This window comes from Schistocerca nitens, chromosome 5 (assembly GCF_023898315.1).
Source record: "Schistocerca nitens isolate TAMUIC-IGC-003100 chromosome 5, iqSchNite1.1, whole genome shotgun sequence".
NCBI classification, from domain to species: Eukaryota; Metazoa; Arthropoda; class Insecta; order Orthoptera; family Acrididae; genus Schistocerca; species Schistocerca nitens.
The window spans coordinates 272387625-272408519 of NC_064618.1; the positions used below are offsets into that span (position 1 = coordinate 272387625).

At 44.5% G+C, this 20895-nt stretch overlaps 1 protein-coding gene across 1 annotated transcript in view; it reads right to left on the bottom strand.

Moving 5' to 3' along the window:
• Positions 1-20895, bottom strand: part of LOC126260378 (uncharacterized) — a 173963-nt gene that overhangs the window by 101802 nt on the left and 51266 nt on the right. The window contains exon 3 of the mRNA XM_049957705.1: positions 18830-18945. Coding sequence (XP_049813662.1) covers positions 18830-18945 — 116 coding nt within the window. The remainder of the gene's footprint in view (positions 1-18829; positions 18946-20895) is intronic.

Here is a 20895-nt window from a genome sequence, read left to right on the forward strand (position 1 = left end):
CGCCTAACGCAAAGAGTTACCAGAATCATTGTTAACTTTCTCAACACAGACGCAGTTTTTCACATAAACTTTCACTCTACGAATCAGCATGAATGGCTAAGCATTGCTGGTGAGCGTCATAGAAATTAATTTTTGTTTAGAGCGAGGAACATCAATTAGACACATGCTAGACTCTTGGAACTGACGCAATAACATACAGTTTTAGTAGTCTCTTACACGGGTTAATTACTTATTGGAGGACGTTACAGTGTGTTATCTGATGAGCTTAACATGTGGGTATGACCTTATTAGGAGGAAATATATTAAACAACACTTACAAAAAACTGTAACTTCGTATGAAAAACGCGACATCACATTTATAAGAAGAAAGGAAGAATGAAATAATGCGACACTTAGTGAACAGCTTAAAGACTAGAAACGTTTAAAGATAAGTGATTTTACACAATCTAGGGCTGCTATTACGTGAATAGTAGAGATAGAAACTGGAATATGCAAATTAGAAGTCCAGTTTAAAAAGGAAAAATCTTTGTTGCAATCGAGATGAGTATATCTGAAAACAAGGAATTCCATTTTTACTAAAAGTGTATGAAGTTAAGCGTCAGAAAAGACGATCTTGGGAGAAATGGTGTACAGTATCGTTGAAAATGAGGTCTTTGTTGACGTAGAACAACTCCGTTTCGATAATGATCACGCGTAAGGAATAAGTAGTTCCTGGAACTAAACGACCGGTCGTGGCATTCACTTACAGCTAATACGGGAAACTACGAAAAATTCAAATTAAAATGGTCTCAGCCAGGCTTCGAACTCTATGAGTCAAGCGTCTTAACCACTATGCGTAGTGACAGATGAAATAAGTTGGCGAAAGTGTAGAAAATTTAGGTTTGTCACCCAGAGAGGTAGCGCAGCGGTTAGCGCACTGGGCTTTCATTCTAACCTGCATCAGGCCAGAATTATCTGTGTTATGCAGAAGCAGGAAAGTAAACTATTTGTTCTGTCATTCAAGACAGTTTATTAATTTACTTAAAAAAATTGTGGAGGGACACAGTGTTCGGGAAATCTGAAATCAGATAGTCGCAGCATGTTCCGTAATTCCTATTCCACGTTTCTGCAGTTGGTGGTCAGGGTATCCAGTTTCACTAGAGGCTTTCCTCCAGGTGGAATTTCGAAACAACGATGGCGTTTTCTCTCCTATGTATTCTGAAGAACAAAAGAAAAGATACATACAGTTGCCGGACTTCTGTTCATGAAATATATGTCTTTCACTGTCTTCACTTGCCACGAGAAAAATTGTAGGTATGCTTTTGGAAGTAGTAGTGGGAACATAAATATTCAGGGTCACTTCACTAACTTCAACAATTTAGTTATATGCCAGTGGAATCTGAAATGTTTGGAAACAGTTTTGGCGACATGCTTTATCTGAGTTTAGGTGCACAGAGACTATGCGTGTGGTAACTGAAATGGGGAATCAGCTGGCAGTTATGTGTGATTACTGGAACTTACTGGAACATGTAACTGAACTTAATGGGATAGTGCCCAACAGTCACATTATTTTTGCAGTGCAAGGCTATCAATATTCACTGTGGGACTTAATTAATGAATGAACACTCACCATTCATCTTACGAACAGAGAGTGTATACTGCTTTCATTTCATAGTTATCGCAGTTAATCTTTATTTCCAATTCACTATACTCTTCATACTCCATTAATAATTCAGCATTACCAGCAGTTAGTGTAATGGCGAGTGTGATTCCCTTATGTCAGGACTTAACAGCAAAGGCGCTCCGCAAGCAGACCGTGAGTTCAAAGTCTGCGAGCAGCGAGCACTGTACCCCCCACCATCATCACAGGAAGTAGGATGGAGACTTCTTGAGGAAAATGCCTGGAGAAATCTAGAATGGCTTTACGTTCCTGCCGCACTGTAGATACTTCAAGCAGCATGTCAACATGAACTGGGTACTCTAAGATTATTTGCTTTCCTATTCCGCTAGCTACGAATCCTGATTTGTTTCGCAATATGACTGGCGCTCCGCCTGTAGACACACAAACTCATAAATTCCTTGACAAACTTAAGGTTGGTTGATTGGTTGGTTGAATTGGGAGAGGGGACCAAACAGCGAGGACATCGGTCCCATTGGATTAGGGAAGGATGGGGAAGGAAGTCGGCCGTGCCCTTTCAGAGAAACCATCCCGACTTTTGCTAGAAGCGATTTAGGGAAATCACGGACAACCTAAATCAGGGTGGCCGGCTGCAGGTTTGAACCGTCGCCTCCCGAATGCGAGTCCAGAGTGCTAACCATTGCGCCACCTCTCTCGGTGACAAACCTAAATTTTCTTTAACATTGGTAAGATTGTCACACCCAATTATGTGCCTGTGATACCTACACGTTCATAATATGCAACAGACATTTACGAAGATTTTGCAAGGTGGCTCTGGACATCGTCTTTCATAAACTGGGTGAGACGTACGATTGTCATCTTTGATAACAGCACTACGTGAAACTTCTATCGGATGTGGGCATAAATGCTCAGCTGGAACCACCAAGGACCCTTATTAAATCACCATCTGTGGAAGACCATACTGTCAGTAGTGAAGTTTTGTAGCTCATGGGAACAACAGAGTCGCTTAGTTTTTCTGCCTATTCTCTTTAAACTGTAGAGAGCTTCCTTCTAAATTTTAAAACCTCTTGTAAACTGTTAAATGGCTCTGAGCACTATGGTACTCAACTTCTGAGGTCATTAGTCCCCTAGAACTTAGAACTAGTTAAACCTAACTAACCTAAGGACATCACACACATCCATGCCCGAGGCAGGATTCGAACCTGCGACCGTAGCAGTCGCGCGGTTCCGGACTGAGCGCCTAGAACCGTTAGACCACCGCGGCCGGCTGTAAACTGTTAGATCATTTACATTTTCCGCCGGCCGCAGTGGCCGAGCGGTTCTAGGCGCTTCAGTCCGGAACCGCAATGCTGCTCGGGTCGCAGGTTCGAATCCTGCCTCGGGCATGGATGTGTGTGGTGTCCTTAGGTTAGTTGGGTTTAAGTAGTTCTAAGTTCGAGGGGACTAATGACCTCAGATGTTAAGTCCCATAGTGCTCAGAGCCATTTACATTTTCCGTTTCCGTATTCTCTGACGTGGTGAGACAGGTAGTGCCTTTGTAAATTCAACTAACTGAACGTATTCAATTTGTTACGATGCACTAAGCATTTTGCAAACCCATATTTCTGTGTAAAACGATGACGTTCCTCGCACTGTACATTGAAGTGCGAAAATATTGTCAGTACAGCGGACTATGTCAGCGATGCCCAGTTTCTGGTAGAAGCGAATACCCAGGTATAAGTCTGACTCAAAGGTTCCAGCGTTAGAAGTTGTGATACATGGACTTTGTTGAGTGCGTGATTGTACAGAATGTAGCACGAAGTTTACCCGGAATTAATGTAATTTCTAGTGTGTATACTGTACATGTGATAATGTATACCAAATCTGTAGTTATTCACTTCTCTGGCTAAATTATTAACGCCAAAGGCCAATAAACTATATAAAAAAGATATCAGTGTTACAAAGTGCTGCTATTAGATGGCGCCGCTGCCAAAGCTGAATCTGCCCTATTTCACAGTTGGCGCTTCCCTTGTACTGTCGCGACAACATGATGCGCGCGGCTTTCCCTCACTCCCCTTTACGCCGCCGCTGCTCTGCTCGCGAGCAAAAGCCTGAGCAGGTGCGAATGCTCGTTCTCAAAATCGGCGAGTTGTTAAGCCCTGCCTTACAAATAGGTGAGCTAAATAAACTAACATGGCCGAACACCTTATTTTGACAGTGATTGGAAGCTTAGGATATGAATGTCCAGACTCTTGCAGCATATGGGACTAGTCATAATTTGTTTGGTCTCGGGCAGTGATCAATGCACCAATAAATGGTGAACTCTAAATGTGAAATCAGGTGATTGTACCATGTGAATATGCCACCACAAACATCAGTATTAAGGCCACAGTTAAAACATATGATTCAGTTTACTTATGGTAAAGAAGTGCACTGTTCCCAGACATTCACGTCTATGTATGATTTCATCTACTGACTTCCCGAAACAATCTCTTGCAGTGTGTAAAAGGAAAGGTGAAATTCACTTATCGGAGAACGCAAAGTAGAGACTAGCTGTGAATTAAGAGGTAGTGCAGGCCACGCAACCACAAGAGCGAAAAAATGAACCTGAAAAAGCATGTGAACACACTTCATTTTTTCTCGTTATGTCTTAAAAACAGATGTGCATATTTTAGAAATTTCATGGAACAAAAGAAATACGTCACCGTAGAACAACTACTGCACAAAGCACACGGAGATCTGCTTGCAGGGCATTTCACGCTAATCCGCCGCAGAGGTCAGCGGGCGGGTGTGTCAGACGAAAGCTATCGCGTTCGCAGGTCGCATCGCGTCGCGTTGCCCGACAGAGGTGGATAACCTGCCGGCAAAGCGTTATCGGCGGAACACGTCGGAATGGAATGTTTGTCGTTGCGCTATCGGATACCTGGCTCAATAACGCAATACCCGCTGTAGACATGGGCTCAATAACCGAACGCTGAGTCAGGCCAGAGATAACGAGTACGTTTGTGCGTCGAAAGCTACAGATAAGAGCAGGCGCGCCGACCTTTCAGTACACAAAGCGCCACACGAATCGATGCAGCCAAACGGCTAATTCTCCCGTCACACTCGCAGATGTTTCATGCTGCAGCTAAATAAATTCTTATCTTTGTAAATATTACTACTACCACTGCAGTCGCTGAAATACAGGGTCGTATTTAAAAAAATAAAAAAGAACTACATAGCTATCCACGCTCTGAACAGAGCCCTTGACCGACAGAAATAGATTCCCCCTTGCTCATGCCCAAGTGCGTCGTCTGTCCACGACACATTAGTTCAGAACCACTGTTGTGCGGCTAAACGCAACGAGATCCTCTGTTTGCTTGTTACTGTATGGCACGACAATGGAGTTTTGGGTATAAGACCATAGGATCACTTAAGACGACTTTCTTTTGATTATATAACACGAAAAGGATGCAAGAGAAGTTCATAAACGCGGAATCGTGTGACCAAGTAAAAATAAAAGAGTAATTTTATTTTCTAATTTTATGAACACTACAGAATACTTTTTTTTTTAATTTTAAAGATCGCTTTCGACTAAATTGTACTGTCTACTGATCTAAAATGTGTGTAGGCCGATAGCTATCACCGAAATTAGTTAATTTGCGTCATTAGAACTGAAAACCTGGGGATGGCAAAATAAAATAAAACATATGGTGTTTTGCATTGTCTATACTCGTATAATACAAGGTATTTAACAGGTTAGTCGTAGGTCCAAACAGTACTGGGGAAGAGGGATCCCAGGCCTGTAGTAGCTCAATGATGAAATGGAGCAGTTAGGTAACTTCGTGTGTTCTTTGCACATCATATTCTGTGTTAATCATTTGTGAGAATGAAAGCGTTGAACTAAAATCGTCCACGGTCTCCAGCCTTTCTTCTCGAATGTCCTTGATATCGGTACCAAGCTCAAGACGAGAGTCGGTCAGTTTGTGCCATTTATGCGACATTGCGGACTATGATTTACTAGATCGTATCCGACCTACATGTGCCAAGCTACGCCAAATGGACAGTGTGCAGGAAAGCGGTGCGAATAGGTTGAGTTGTCCTTGAGCGACAACAAATGGCGGGGAAAACCGTATCAGGTTTGGAAGCAGAATGCGTAGCTTCTAATACTAATATTAAGTGTTCGAATGATTAAATATCTGACAATACTGATGAATTTACCCAGTCTGATTCCAATATATCTACAAGTTCAGTTCTTAAACACTGACCTGAAAAGGTTAACAAAAGAATTAATGTAATGTTACGAATGATTGACGGACGTAACCGAGTAATATTGTTTATACAAGTCCGGCCTGTCCAGCTGTTGTTGTGCGAGAGGTAGAGAGTGCACAAATAAAACCCATTCCAAGGTACCGGCTTCAGTGTAAGGAATAAGTATAAGGGGGAATAAGGACATCCATAAGAATGTATAGATATACCAACAAATGCCATTAAAAAAATTGGATGACAGTACATTTTTTGATCAGTGGCAAAATTTAACGAAATGCATGAAGGAAGGAAAAGAGAGGATCTATCCATTAAAAAGCTTTTGGCCCCTGAGATGAAAAAAGCTTATTTTAACCGACATCGTAATGAAGAATTTTATTCGAAATTAACAGAATGTTTAATTTTCATTCCAGGACAGAAAGCTGACATCGAAAGGCTGTTCTCTTTCATAAACAACCAATTGCCAAAGGAACACAACAATTCGCGAAATGGCAAAATTGAGATGACGACGTTCTGTAATGTAAAATTATCCTGACAAAAGTCAAGGACATGATTTCCGACGAAAATAACGTTCTTGATGTAGTGTGCTCAAATGAGAAATATTACTGCGTAACTATAGGTTATCGTTTTTGTTATAGAATGGAAGTGACTAAAGGTATTTCATTTTCCGTTCCAGGATAATTAATAATTGTTTATTTGGTTCTTTGACGAACTTTTACTTTATTTTGACGTAAAATTATCTTAGGAAGAAGACTGAAAACTTTTCAAGTAGGGTGACTGAGCAATTAGTTGCCATCGTAACTGCAACATTTGTGCACTACGAGTAGTTATTTCGTTTAATTAAAAGTACGTAAAATTTTCTAAGGAAACGTTTGTATTCTAGTTCTATCATCCAGATTGTGATCACGTATAGATCACGAATGTTAAACTTCACTTAATATGCAAAGGTGATGTTCTTATAGAGCGACGATGTGAAATGAAACAAAAAAACGGAGAAAAGAGGGGAGGGAGGGAGGGAGGGAGGGAGGGAGGGAGGGAGGGAGAGAGAGAGAGAGAGAGAGAGGGAGAGAGAGAGAGAGAGCTCACCGCTTTGTGAATACGATAGCGCTCAAAGGACTATAATGAGGTATTATTGTAGCATTTATTGTAGAAGTATCCCCGAAAGCCACTATAAAATCGTCTGAGTATAGGTCAAATGCCAGGACTTGCGGTCCACGGGGAAGAAATTCAATGGAGTATCGAGACAGCTTTAGAAGAGGCGATGTAAGCAAGCTTCCACCTGATTATCTATAGAAGGATCAAATGTAGTTTATTAGAATTTATCTTTTGCGGTTCAATCAAAACAGCCCTCCACACTCATCTTCCCGCAAGCAACTTTGCAAGGTTATTATGTCTGACGTAGTACTGCATCAAGGTAGGTATTTCTCATTCTATGGGGTGAAGCGCTACAAACTAGGTGTGCTCAATCAGAACATGGCACGCGAAATGTAACAAACATTATTTGTGTCCAGTCATCGTCACGTTTTAACTTGTCGCACTTTACGTTAAGTATGTGTTTATTGTTCTCTCTAGATAGCAAAATACAGGGTATGTATCACGTGTTACCGGTGCGTTACGTTCTGGTGGGAAATAACCTGCCATGCACCGAATGAAAATTCGTAAGAGGCTATGTTCAAGGACGGGGGTAAAAATAAAACCCTTGCCATTTTACTACAGTTTCAGAGACTTCCCACTTACGCCGAACATATTACTGCACCCTCTTCAATAGTATTGGCAAGAACGTTCAACAGTTCGAGATAAGCGATGTTCTCGTCTGGATTTCCTTCAACTTTTCTGTATGCGATGTTGTACTGGAACTCTTGTGACGTTCCTATTAATTTGGAAAGCATTTTATTTTCTAAATTTTACATTTTATTGGAATGCTGCAGCTAGCAGAAGTAATTCGTTGCCTTAAGAATCACTGCAGAATGCGACTGCACGAAGTGATAAGTTGGTTCCCGCGTCAACATCGCTAACGGATGTACGTACCACATGGCGTGGTATTGAGTCTTTGGAGTGCGGACATATACGCAAGCCATGAGAGAGAAAGTTGCTTGGTGATCTACACTCCTGGAAATTGAAATAAGAACACCGTGAATTCATTGTTCCAGGAAGGGGAAACTTTATTGACACATTCCTGGGGTCAGATACATCACATGATCACACTGACAGAACCACAGGCACATAGACACAGGCAACAGAGCATGCACAATGTCGGCACTAGTACATGGTATATCCACCTTTCGCAGCAATGCAGGCTGCTATTCTCCCATGGAGACGATCGTAGAGATGCTGGATGTAGTCCTGTGGAACGGCTTGCCATGCCATTTCCACCTGGCGCCTCAGTTGGACCAGCGTTCGTGCCGGACGTGCAGACCGCGTGAGACGACGCTTCATCCAGTCCCAAACATGCTCAATGGGGGACAGATCCGGAGATCTTGCTGGCCAGGGTAGTTGACTTACACCTTCTAGAGCACGTTGGGTGGCACGGGATACATGCGGACGTGCATTGTCCTGTTGGAACAGCAAGTTCCCTTGCCGGTCTAGGAATGGTAGAACGATGGGTTCGATGACGGTTTGGATGTACCGTGCACTATTCAGTGTCCCCTCGACGATCACCAGTGGTGTACGGCCAGTGTAGGAGATCGCTCCCCACACCATGATGCCGGGTGTTGGCCCTGTGTGCCTCGGTCGTATGCAGTCCTGATTGTGGCGCTCACCTGCACGGCGCCAAACACGCATACGACCATCATTGGCACCAAGACAGAAGCGACTCTCATCGCTGAAGACGACACGTCTCCATTCGTCCCTCCATTCACGCCTGTAGCGACACCACTGGAGGCGGGCTGCACGATGTTGGGGCGTGAGCGGAAGACGGCCTAACGGTGTGCGGGACCGTAGCCCAGCTTCATGGAGACGGTTGCGAATGGTCCTCGCCGATACCCCAGGAGCAACAGTGTCCCTAATTTGCTGGGAAGTGGCGGTGCGGTCCCCTACGGCACTGCGTAGGATCCTACGGTCTTGGCGTGCATCCGTGCGTCGCTGCGGTCCGGTCCCAGGTCGACGGGCACGTGCACCTTCCGCCGACCACTGGCGACAACATCGATGTACTGTGGAGACCTCACGCCCCACGTGTTGAGCAATTCGGCGGTACGTCCACCCGGCCTCCCGCATGCCCACTATACGCCCTCGCTCAAAGTCCGTCATCTGCACATACGGTTCACGTCCACGCTGTCGCGGCATGCTACCAGTGTTAAAGACTGCGATGGAGCTCCGTATGCCACGGCAAACTGGCTGACACTGACGGCGGCGGTGCACAAATGCTGCGCAGCTAGCGCCATTCGACGGCCAACACCGCGGTTCCTGGTGTGTCCGCTGTGCCGTGCGTGTGATCATTGCTTGTACAGCCCTCTCGCAGTGTCCGGAGCAAGTATGGTGGGTCTGACACACTGGTGTCAATGTGTTCTTTTTTCCATTTCCAGGAGTGTATATGTGGGGAAACCACATACATCCTAGCGCGAAACTGAGAATTTTCTTCTTAAGGCCCACTTCTAGCAAAGCAAATGCTAGGGGAAGCCTACAGGTCATTGGACCTTTAATGCTATAATAAAACTATTCAATAAATCAACTAACCCAGGAAGAAAATGAAAATTATTCAGTTACCAGTCATATACGAATTTGTACGAAGTATGCATGAGATTTCTGCTGCGCGCCAATCTCGCCAGTCAGCGATAGGGTGTATTCCGAGTCTATGCTCTGTACTAGTCGTCTAAACCACGCTCTCGAATTACAGTAAATTTTCGTGATGAATTGTAAATGTTATCAGATTGTAAACTGTTTTCCGACATTTGTTGATAAATGCACCGTAATGGCACCCCGGGATTTGTCTCAAAGAGAGAGCAGTACTTTGAACTTTCTTGGCACACCATGACGGGATGCGAGGTCCGCAAGTTCCGCCATCTACATCTACATCCATATTCCGCAAGCCACCTGACGGTGTGTGGCGGAGGGTACCCTGAGTACCTCTATCGGTTCTCCCTTCTATTCCAGTCTCGTATCGTTCGTGGAAAGAAGGATTGTCGGTATGCTTCTGTGTGGGCTCTAATCTCTCTGATTTTATCCTCATGGTCTCTTCGCGAGATATACGTAGGAGGGAGCAATATACTGCTTGACTCTTCGGTGAAGGTATGTTCTCGAAACTTTAACAAAAGCCCGTACCGAGCTACTGAGCGTCTCTCCTGGAGTTTATCATCTCCGTAACGCTTTCGCGATTACTAAATGATCCTGTAAGGAAGCGCGCTGCTCTCTGTTGTATCTTCTCTATCTCTTCTATCAACCCTATCTGGTACGGATCCCACACTGCTGAGCAGTATTCAAGCAGTGGGCGAACAAGCGTACTGTAAACTACTTCCTTTGTTTTCGGATTGCATTTCCTTAGGATTCTTCCAATGAATCTCAGTCTGGCATCTGCTTTACCGACGATCAACTTTATATGATCATTCCATTTTAAATCACTCCTAATGCCTACTCACAGATAATTTATGGAATTAACTGCTTCCAGTTGCTGACCTGCTATTTTGTAGCTAAATGATAAGGGATCAATCTTTCTATGTATTCGCAGCACATTACACTTGTCTACATTGAGATTCACTTGCCATTCCCTGCACCATGCGTCAATTCGCTGCAGATCCTCCTGCATTTCAGTACAATTTTCCATTGTTACAACCTCTCGATACACCACAGCATCATCTGCTAACAGCCTCAGTGAACTTCCGATGTCATCCACAAGGTCATTTATGTATATTTTGAATAGCAACGGTCCTATGACACTCCCCTGCGGCACACCTGAAATCACTCTTACTTCCGAAGACTTCTCTCCGTTGAGAATGACATGCTGCGTTCTGTTACCTAGGAACTCTTCAATCCAATCACACAATTGGTCTGATAGTCCATATGCTCTTACTTTGTTCATTAAACGACTGTGAGGAACTGTATCGAACGCCTTGCGGAAGTCAAGAAACACAGCATCTACCTGTGAACCCGTGTCAATGGCCCTCTGAGTCTCGTGGACGAATAGCGCGAGCTGGGTTTCGCACGATCGTCTTTTTCGAAATCTCCAGAAAAGTCATTATACTCGAACATAATATGTGTTCCAAAATTCTACAACTGATCGACGTTAGAGATTTAGGTCTATAGTTCTGCACATCTGTTCGACGTCCCTTCTTGAAAACGGGGATTACCTGTGCCCTTTTCCAATCCTTTAGAACGCTACGCTTTTCTAGAGAGCTACGGTACACCGCTGCAAGAAGGGGGGCAAGTTCCTTCGGTACTCTGTGTATAATCGAACTGGTATCCCATCAGGTCCAGCGGCCTTTCCTCTTTTGAGCGATTTTAATTGTTCTCTATCCCTCTGTCGTCTATTTCGATATCTACCATTTTGTCATCTGTGCGACAATCTAGAGAAGGAACTACAGTGCACTCTTCCTCTGTGAAACAACTTTGGAAAAAGACATTTAGTATTTCGGCCTTTAGTCTGTCATCCTCAGTTTCAGTACCATTTTGGTCACAGAGTGTCTGGACATTTTGTTTTGATCCACCTACAGCTTTGACATAAGACCAAAATTTCTTAGGATTTTCTGCCAAGTCAGTACATATAACTTTACTTTCGAAGTCATTGAACGCCTCTCGCATAGTCCTCCTCACACTACATTTCGCTTCGCGTAATTTTTGTTTGTCTGCAAGGCTTAGGCTATATTTATGTTTGCTGTGAAGTTCCCTTTGCTTCCGCAGCAGTTTTCTAACTCGGTTGTTGTACCACGGTGGCTCTTTTCCATCTCTTACGATCTTGCTTGGCACATAGTCATCTAACGCATATTGTACGATGGTTTTGAACTTTGTCCACTGATCCTCAACACTATCTATACTTGAGACCAAACTTTTGTGTTGAGCCGTCAGGTACTCTGAAATCTGCTTTTTGTAACTTTTCCTAAATAGAAAAATCTTCCTATCTTTTTTAATATTTGTATTTACGGCTGAAATCATCGATGCCGTAACCGCTTTATGATCGCTGATTCCCTGTTCTGCGTTAACTGTTTCAAATAGTTCGGGTCTGTTTGTCACCAGAAGGTCTAATATGTTATCGCCACGAGTCGGTTCTCTGTTTAACTGCTCAAGGTAGTTTTCAGATAAAGCACTTAAAAAAATTACACTGGATTCTTTGTCCCTGCCACCCGTTATGAACGTTTGAGCCTCCCAGTCTATATCCGGCAAATTAAAATCTCCACCCAGAACTATAACATGGTGGGGAAATCTACTCTAAATATTTTCCAAATTATCCTTCAGGTGCTCAGCCACAACAGCTGCTGAGCCAGGGGGCCTATAGAGACATCCAATTACCATGTCTGAGCCTGCTTTAACCGTGACCTTCACCCAAATCATTTCACATTTTGGATCTCCGTCAATTTCCTTCGATACTATTGCACTTCTTATCGCTATAAACACGCCTCCCCCTTCACTGTCCAGCCTGTCTCTGCGGTATACATTCCAATCTGAGTTTAGGATTTCATTACTGTTTACATCTGGTTTCAGCCAACTTTCTGTCCCTAGTACTATATGGGCGTTGTGACCGTTTATTAATGAGAGCAGTTCTGGGACCTTTCTATAGACGCTCCTGCAGTTTACTATTAGCACATTAATATTGTTATTCCCTGTTGCATTTTGCCTACTCCTACCTTGCCGCGTCTCAGGAGGCGTCTTGTCGGGCCTAGGGAGGGAATTCTCTAACCTAAAAAGCCCCATGTGCACTCCACACGTACTCCGCTACCCTTGTAGCCGCTTCCGGCGTGTAGTGCACGCCTGACCTATTCAGGGGGACCCTACATTTCTCCACCCGATAGCGGAGGTCGAGAAATTTGCACCCCAGATCTCCGCAGAATCGTCTGAGCCTCTGGTTTAAGCCTTTCACTCGGCTCCAAACCAGAGGACCGCGATCGGTTCTGGGAACGATACTACAAATAGTTAGCTCTGATTCCACCCCGCTAGCGAGGCTTTCCGCCTTCACCAATTCCACCAACCGCCTGTACGAACTGAGGATGACCTCTGAACCCAGACGGCAGGAGTCATTGGTACCGACATGAGCAACAATTCGCAGTCGGGTGCACCCAGTGCTCTCTATCGCCGCCGGTAGGGCCTCCTCCACATCTCGGATGAGACCACCCAGCAAGCAGACAGAGGGAACACTGGCCTTCTTCCCCCACCTTTCCGCCTTTGAATACCGTGCGCAATTTCGATGCCAGGACAGGACGCGTAAGCAGTTCGTTGCGTACATATTGAGTCTCCTGGCGACTACGAGCACATGAAGGTTTCCCAGGGCAGTGGTGGGTGCTAACTTGGGAGAGCGGCAGGTTTTTCCAGTATGGTTTGTTGTTTATTGAGGGTCCAGGAGGCTACAAACAACGACGTCATTAGTTCCACGATCCAAGGTGGCAGAAACAGTGGAAATAACGACATCCACAGCAGTCCAGTCGACGGGAAAGGATTAGCGCGGCAGGGGGGTCCGATGCCCACACCATACCATGAAAGGGGGGGAGGGGAGGGGGCGAGGAATATCGGTGGTGTGGGGGCAAGGCCAAAAGCCTCCCAAATCAATGCCAATGCTAACCAAGGGACTCCACTTTCGGAAAGAGGGAAGACGAACCAGTTTCGTGATGGAATCTCAGGATGGACGTAACGCTGTCAGGGTCGCACGCTAACACCTGTGGCAAGCACATCTAGTGCGAAGGGACAAAAGGCGGCGGCAGACCAGCAAAACATGAAACGCTATGAGAGGGGCCCATATCCCTAAGGAAATGCTATCCGAAAACAAAGGAAGTAGGTTACAGTACGCTTGTTCATCCACTGCTTGAATACTGCTCAGCGGTGTGGGATCCGTACCACATAGGGTTGATAGAAGAGATAGAGAAGATACAACGGAGAGCAGCGCGCTTCGTTACAGGATCATTTAGTAATCGGGAAAGCGTTGCGGAGATGATAAACTCCAGTGGAAGACTCTGCAGGAGAGAGGCTCAGTAGTTCGTTTCGGCCTTTTGTTGAAGTTTCGAGAACATACCTTCACCGAGGAGTCAAGCAGTATATTGCTCCCTCCTACGTATATCTCGCGAAGAGACCATGAGGATAAAATCAGAGAGATTAGAGCCCATACAGGAGCATACCGACAATCCTTCTTTCCACGAACAATACGAGACTGGAATAGGAGGGAGAACCGATAGAGGTACTCAAGGTGCCCTCCGCCACACACCCTCAGGTGGCTTGCGAAGTAGATGTGGATGTAGATACATGCAATTAGGATTCTCGACTGCAATTCTAGAGGAGTAAAAATTTACTGACGACGCTGAATTGCAACTTTCAAGGTTGAAACTACAAAGGGGAGGACACACAATTACAGAGTAAAGAACCATGGTTCAACACGGTATGGCTGATACGTAGATGGCAGAGAGTCGATGATTCCCATCGGGAGAGGCTGAAGGAAGAACGCCACATCGCCGGAGTCTGGGAATTTGATATGAAGCCACAAATCTGTCACGGAGAACAAGGGGTTGGTGGCTCCAACCCCCCGCCCCCCATCCCTAGCCACATGATCGCCAATCTCATTAACCAGGATACCCATGTGGCTGGTTACCACAAAGGAAATCAACTGAAGAAGCGGCAGGGCCGAGATTGGCGAGAAGGTCATAAACACTGAGCGATAGACTGAAGGCCACTCATCGAATTTGTGCATAACGGGTGAGGGTGGACGGTTTCATAACAGATACGGGCCACAAATGCGGAAATCTACTGACATAAGCGGTTTTGACAAAGTGCAAGCACTAAGGCAGTAGAAACTCTCGCCGTGTGTTGCCGGGCATTTTTGCTGAAATGTGATCCACGGATAACTTGCCAAAGAGGGCAACGGAACGGAGCGTAGAATATGGTTGGTCTACCGCTGGGGTGCACGGGTGCTCTGGATGACAACCAAAAGGATCCTGCTATGATCCCAGATCATCACTCCTGTTTGTACGTATGCCAGGCGAAAGTCAAGTTGGTATCCCACTGCTGTCCGGAGCTTCTCCAGGAACGTCTTTGGCCTGGAATTCCATTGACTAGAGCAGAATTGTCTTCAGTGATGAGTTTCGCTTCGAACTGAGACCCGATGACTTGCCTGGAGCTGTTCTGGACGGGAGTGAGATACCAGACTTACTGAAGTCCGCCATTAGATCAGCCAGGAGAATTTGGCACGATAGCAGGTCACAAGGGCCAGAGGTGAACCGACGCCTTATTGACTTGCTTAATTTGTGAAGATCTTTCGCTTGAATACATCATCCAGCTTTTAAGAAATTGTAATCATTATCAGTACATGTATAACACAATTACTGATCCCCTTACCGTTCGGATAATTTCTTCGTGGTGCTTTTTTTTCTTTTGTAAGGCTATGCAGCCCATGAGACACAGGAGAGTTTTTTATTATATGTGTGTGCCCTTCCAGAATACTCACTACGGTTCCTCACGAGATATGGATTTAATGCCATAAATGGTTGACGCTTGTAGAGTGTGGTATATACACTGCCACTGTATATGGTCCTTAATTTTAAATGTAACTTGGTTGCCAACATTATAATAAAAAATTTAACATGCGTAAGATAAAAAATGTTATAATCTTAGTGCATAATCTAAGATTTTGAGCAAATGTGATTTAATGTATAACCTAAGCACATGATTATTAATCCGATCTCATTACTGGTAAAAATTTGACAGCTTGAAATGTACAGTATACAATTAATGCTGTTACGTTCTATATGGTCTACTGCATTTTTTCTAAAATATTATATGTGAACTGGTGGAGCTGAAGACGGGTCAGGCAGTCTCAAATCGATTATCCAGTGAAGACATTAGAAACCATCCTCGCAGCCAGAGGCCATTTTATCTGTAATTTCACATCAACACATTGCTGCGCTCCCGCCACTTACTACGAGAGGAAGTCAAATTAGCAGGTGTCATTCTAGCCAATATAGGGAGCCTAAGAACGCGCAGTTGTGACTGCGAGCGCCTATAGCAGCACGAGCGGAAAACTCTATAAATGAGAGACCGATAGATCAGTTGTATTCCAATTCACGTTTTCAATATGGCGTCAGACACTACAAGCCTAATTTATGTTGGCTTCAAGAATGTAAAACGGGACGTCGTATTTTAGATTTTCCACTATAAAGAAAGGTATAGATCTATAAAACAGTAACCATGTTTCTGAAGTTAAGTAAATATTGTGGGACGAAATATTTGGGAAATGTTTAACAGAAGCTAGCCTCATTCTGTTAAAATCAAAATAAGTTGCGTAAATATTTAATTTGTAATTGTGTAATATGAGAACGTTATATGTATAATGTTTATAAGTGGCATGTACGGTATGTCTTTTTTCAGATCCAAGATGAATGTGAGTGTAATAAAGCAGCCCTCTGGATTCTGTGAACATATTGCTACATTGTACTGCTTCATTAACAGTGAAAGATTTTCCTAAAACAACCGTTTTGCAACAGTGGGAAAATCCAGGTCATTCTCGTTGCAGCTTATACCACAAAGGCGAAACGGCTGAAAAAATTCTTCACGGAAAAAGCGCACACAATCTATTACAAATAGAGAAACGGATCACTAATCTCTTAATAAATAACAGGTATTTGAAAAGGTTAAAGAAGTTGACCGTGACTTTTCTCACATGTTACGAGAGAAATGTGAAAGTGAAGCTAAGTTTATATCCAACAGTTGGTAATCGACGATGTTGAACGAAGTGAATGTGATAATGTGCTGCTGTCGGAACTTGGGTCATCCACAGATGCCGTATGTTACGCAGAATGTGTAGTTTGAAGTGTAGGTTCATGCCATTAATTTTCAACAGAGCAGATTCCGAAGGTGTGCAGAAATTTTACATGTCTGACTAAAATTACAAATCGGCATGATACAAGATGTTGCGTTTTAGACTACAGAGCAGTCAAGTGTTGAGCATGGCTTAAAGAGAGGGAACTACACGTATCTGCCACTCGACAGACTCAGAGTTAAATTACTTGAGAGATGCCGATTATGATCGGCTGGAACGGTCGTTACTCAAGAGCAAGCAATGTACTTCTCCAGCTGTTACCTACATCAGAGGCAGCCACAACGAATAATGCCAAACATTCAATTTTTCTAACAGGTTTGATTCCACAGGGCATTAGTCGTACCCAGCGACTGTATTCATTTTAAGTAGTAAAAGGTGCAGCAGTCAATTGTAAATGATGTTTATTCCATATCAAGACTTCGGTCACTGTGTGGGCATCTTCAGTCCTAAAAAAACACGTAACGAACCAGTTAGAGTAAGGTAACATTCATGCCTTATTAAATGCGTAGTTGCATATGCCTTACATGTAAGTAACTTATAAAATATATACTAGTAAATGTAAGTTAAAAAATAAAAACCACTTACACATGCACATAGTCCAGACTGGACTATTGCATGTCAGAGATTGAGTTGACACTGAGGCCGCTGTTTAGACTTACAACACAGCTGGCCTCAGTATACATCATACCATTCTACAGCATCCTCCCTGCATATACACACATCAAAAAAAGTTTTGCATCACCCCGGTTGCCAGAACTCCTGAAGATAGACGTTGACTGTGGATACTGTATCAGAGACACCGTCCGTTTGACTGTTCAGAGATGTCACTGAACTCGCCCAAAGATGTAAACAACCATGCACGAGAAGCGCTTATTAGACGAAGGGGGTCCGACAGCCGGTCAGTTCCAGTCATTACGCCAGGAAGGGGTTACACGGCTCCTGTTGTCTGTAGTTCAACCATGCCAAGACGGTAAATACCGCGGTTCGATAGCGTCCGCATTGTTACTTTGTGTCACTTGCTTCTTTGGCACTTCAGTGTATATTAGATACAGTGACAACATCTTGTATTACTTTTTTTCACAATTTGTGTGTTTTCTCATTTTATTTATTATTTTATACTTTTCCAAAACTTATGTACATAAAACAAATAAGGCGGTTCTGGTTAAAACCAGTGACTAAAGTTTTACAATTACACATGGTCGTTATCGTGTGAAATAGCCAGAGGCGCCAGTTAACTTGTTGTCACTGCAACATCCATGTAACGTGAGCGCTGTAGATTGGTATGACGTACACTGAAGCCCGCTTTGTTGGGAGTGAAAACACTGACTTCATTGTGAGCTCAACCACCGACATGAATAGTTCAGTTGGGACTATGTGCACACACAAGTGGTTTTCATGTCTTAACTTAGTTTTACTGATATTTATTTTATGACTGTCTCACATTTGAAGCTTATGCGACTTTAAATTCTATGAGACATGCACGTTACCTTACTGTAACTGGTTATTAACTTTTTTTTTCGCACTGCATTTAGACACACAGCGACCAAAGTCTAGACATGCAATAAACATCATTTGCGACTGATTGCTGTATCCTTTTCTACTTGGATTCGGATTTTCGTTCACGTGTGTGCATTAAAGAGCAATAGGCATTACAAATATATTTCCTAGAGCCTGAAGATCTCAATTCAGTTATATTCACACTAAGACGCTACTTTGGGCGTAAATGTTCAAATGTGTGTGAAATCTTATGGGACTTAACTGCTAAGGTCATCAGTCCCTAAGCTTACACACTACTTAACCTAAATTATCCTAAGGACAAACACACACACACCCATGCCCGAGGGAGGACTCGAACCTCCGCCGGGACCAGCCGCACAGTCTGTGACTGCAGCACCCTAGACCACTCGGCTAATCCCGCGCGGCTTCGGGCGTAACCATTTATACCTTGAAGAGTGCTTGTTGTGTGGCTGTCCACTAGAGTGCAGCACTTGCAGTTCGCGCGCGCCCGACGAAGACACGTAATGCAGTCAGTGGCAAGTTGTACTCACTTCCAGAGCAGGGCGGTGGCGGTGACGACAGCGACGAGCAGCAGCGAACAGCAGATGGCGACTACCGTCGTGGCCGGCAGCGGCTGCAGCCCTCTGGACCCGTCCTCCAGGTGCACCTGCGGACAGACGACATGGCGTGTCACAACGTCCCCTGATACAGAGTACAAGCACACATTCCAATTCATTATCACATCTGCATCTGACATCCTACTCCTCATCAGTAAACTGCGGTGGCACCCGATCTGAGTTTAGCCATTAAATCGGTTCCTATAGTCGTTAAGAGACTGTAGTAATGCGAACAGTTTGATTCGTTACCAAACGGACAATCCCGTTGTAAGATCCCCTCGCTTCTAAACTGGTACTGTTATTCCTCAGCTTAGCAGCAAGTCCGTAGAGGGTGGTATATGTGACGCACAGTATAACTGGTCAGTATTTCCACCCGGAATTTGCGAGTGTAAGTCGGACCTTTCTTGATCCGCCTTGGTGGGTCGTGTCGTCGGATTTCCTCCTACCTGTGCGCGGTGCAGCTCTCGTAAATGTCGTCCCGCGCAGGTTCTTCATTGGCGCATTGGTATCTCTGTCGGTGGCAGATAATTATCTGAAATTGCTGTCGATCAACTTTGGGGTATCTATTTACTCGAAATTAACATTCTTTTATTTCTATTAGATGAATAATGAAACACTCATGTCACAAACTACTCGTAACCGAGATCATGGCTACCATCGAATTAGACAGGAAGAGCTCTTAACGCCGACTGCCGACTTTGGCGCGCAGTCCGTATCTCTTTCGTCACAGTCCGTGGATTTCCGATCAAGTTCGTACTTACTAAGATAAGCATCCACAGGCTCCTCCTAGTATTCATGTTGCCATAAATGACTAATTATTAAATATAAATAAACAAAATCGGTTACTGGCGCCAAGATGGCGGTACTTCCCGTCATGTATATTTCCCAGGCTGACGCTTGTAGCTAAGGTCCAGCGCCGAACCCCACCCTACTACGTGCGACACATGGTCGCTTCGTCACCTAGCCAGTCAGCGTGGGAAATGCTCTCCGACTCATGGCCGGCTACGGACTACAGCACTTCGTAACTATCGTCAATACATCAATAAAGAGACAATTTATTAAAACTGGTAAAAATGTCTTCCTCACGTAAGAGGCACCTTACACCGTTCTAATGAGGCAATATTGCGTATTTACACTGATGAGCCAAAACATTATGACTTCTGCCCACAGCGAGGTTGAATGCCTCTTGGTGGTATTGCGGGTACGTGACGCAGTAAGGAAAGAATGTAAGCGGAAGAGAAACGAATGGGCAGTAATCATAGCAAATATACGGGCCACAAATGCGGAAATCCACTGATATGGCCGGCCGAAGTGGCCGTGCGGTTAAAGGCGCTGCAGTCTGGAACCGCAAGACCGCTACGGTCGCAGGTTCGAATCCTGCCTCGGGCATGGATGTTTGTGATGTCCGTAGGTTAGTTGGGTTTAACTAGTTCTAAGTTCTAGGGGACTAATGACCGCAGAAGTTGAGTCCCATAGTGCTCAGAGCCATTTGAATCCACTGATATAAGCGGTTTTGACAGAGTGCACATTGTTGTGGCGTCGCGGTTGGAAACTAGAGTCTCTGAAACGACGAAACTGGTCGCCTGTTGGCCTACTACTGTCGTGAGCACCTACGGAAAGTGGATGAAGGATGCTGAGATAACGAGTAGGCCGTATGTTATTGGACGACGTCGTCTCATCGCAAAACGTAGAGGTCGGAGGATCCATCACTGTGTAACCCAGGATAGGCAGCGATCTGTGGCAGGTCTGACGATAGAGCAAAGTGCTGGTGTAGGCACAAGTGTTTCGGAGCACACAGATCATAGGCCGTTGTTGAACATGGAGCTCCACGACCCTACGTGTTCGTGTGCTGACCCAACGACATCGTCAGCTACGAAGGCAGTGGGCACAGCACCACTGAGCTTTCACTGTAGATCAATAGAAACGAGTCGCCTGTCGAATGAATCCCATTTCTTGTTAGGTGCCGTCATCCAGGCGAATGGCTGCAAGAAACATGCATC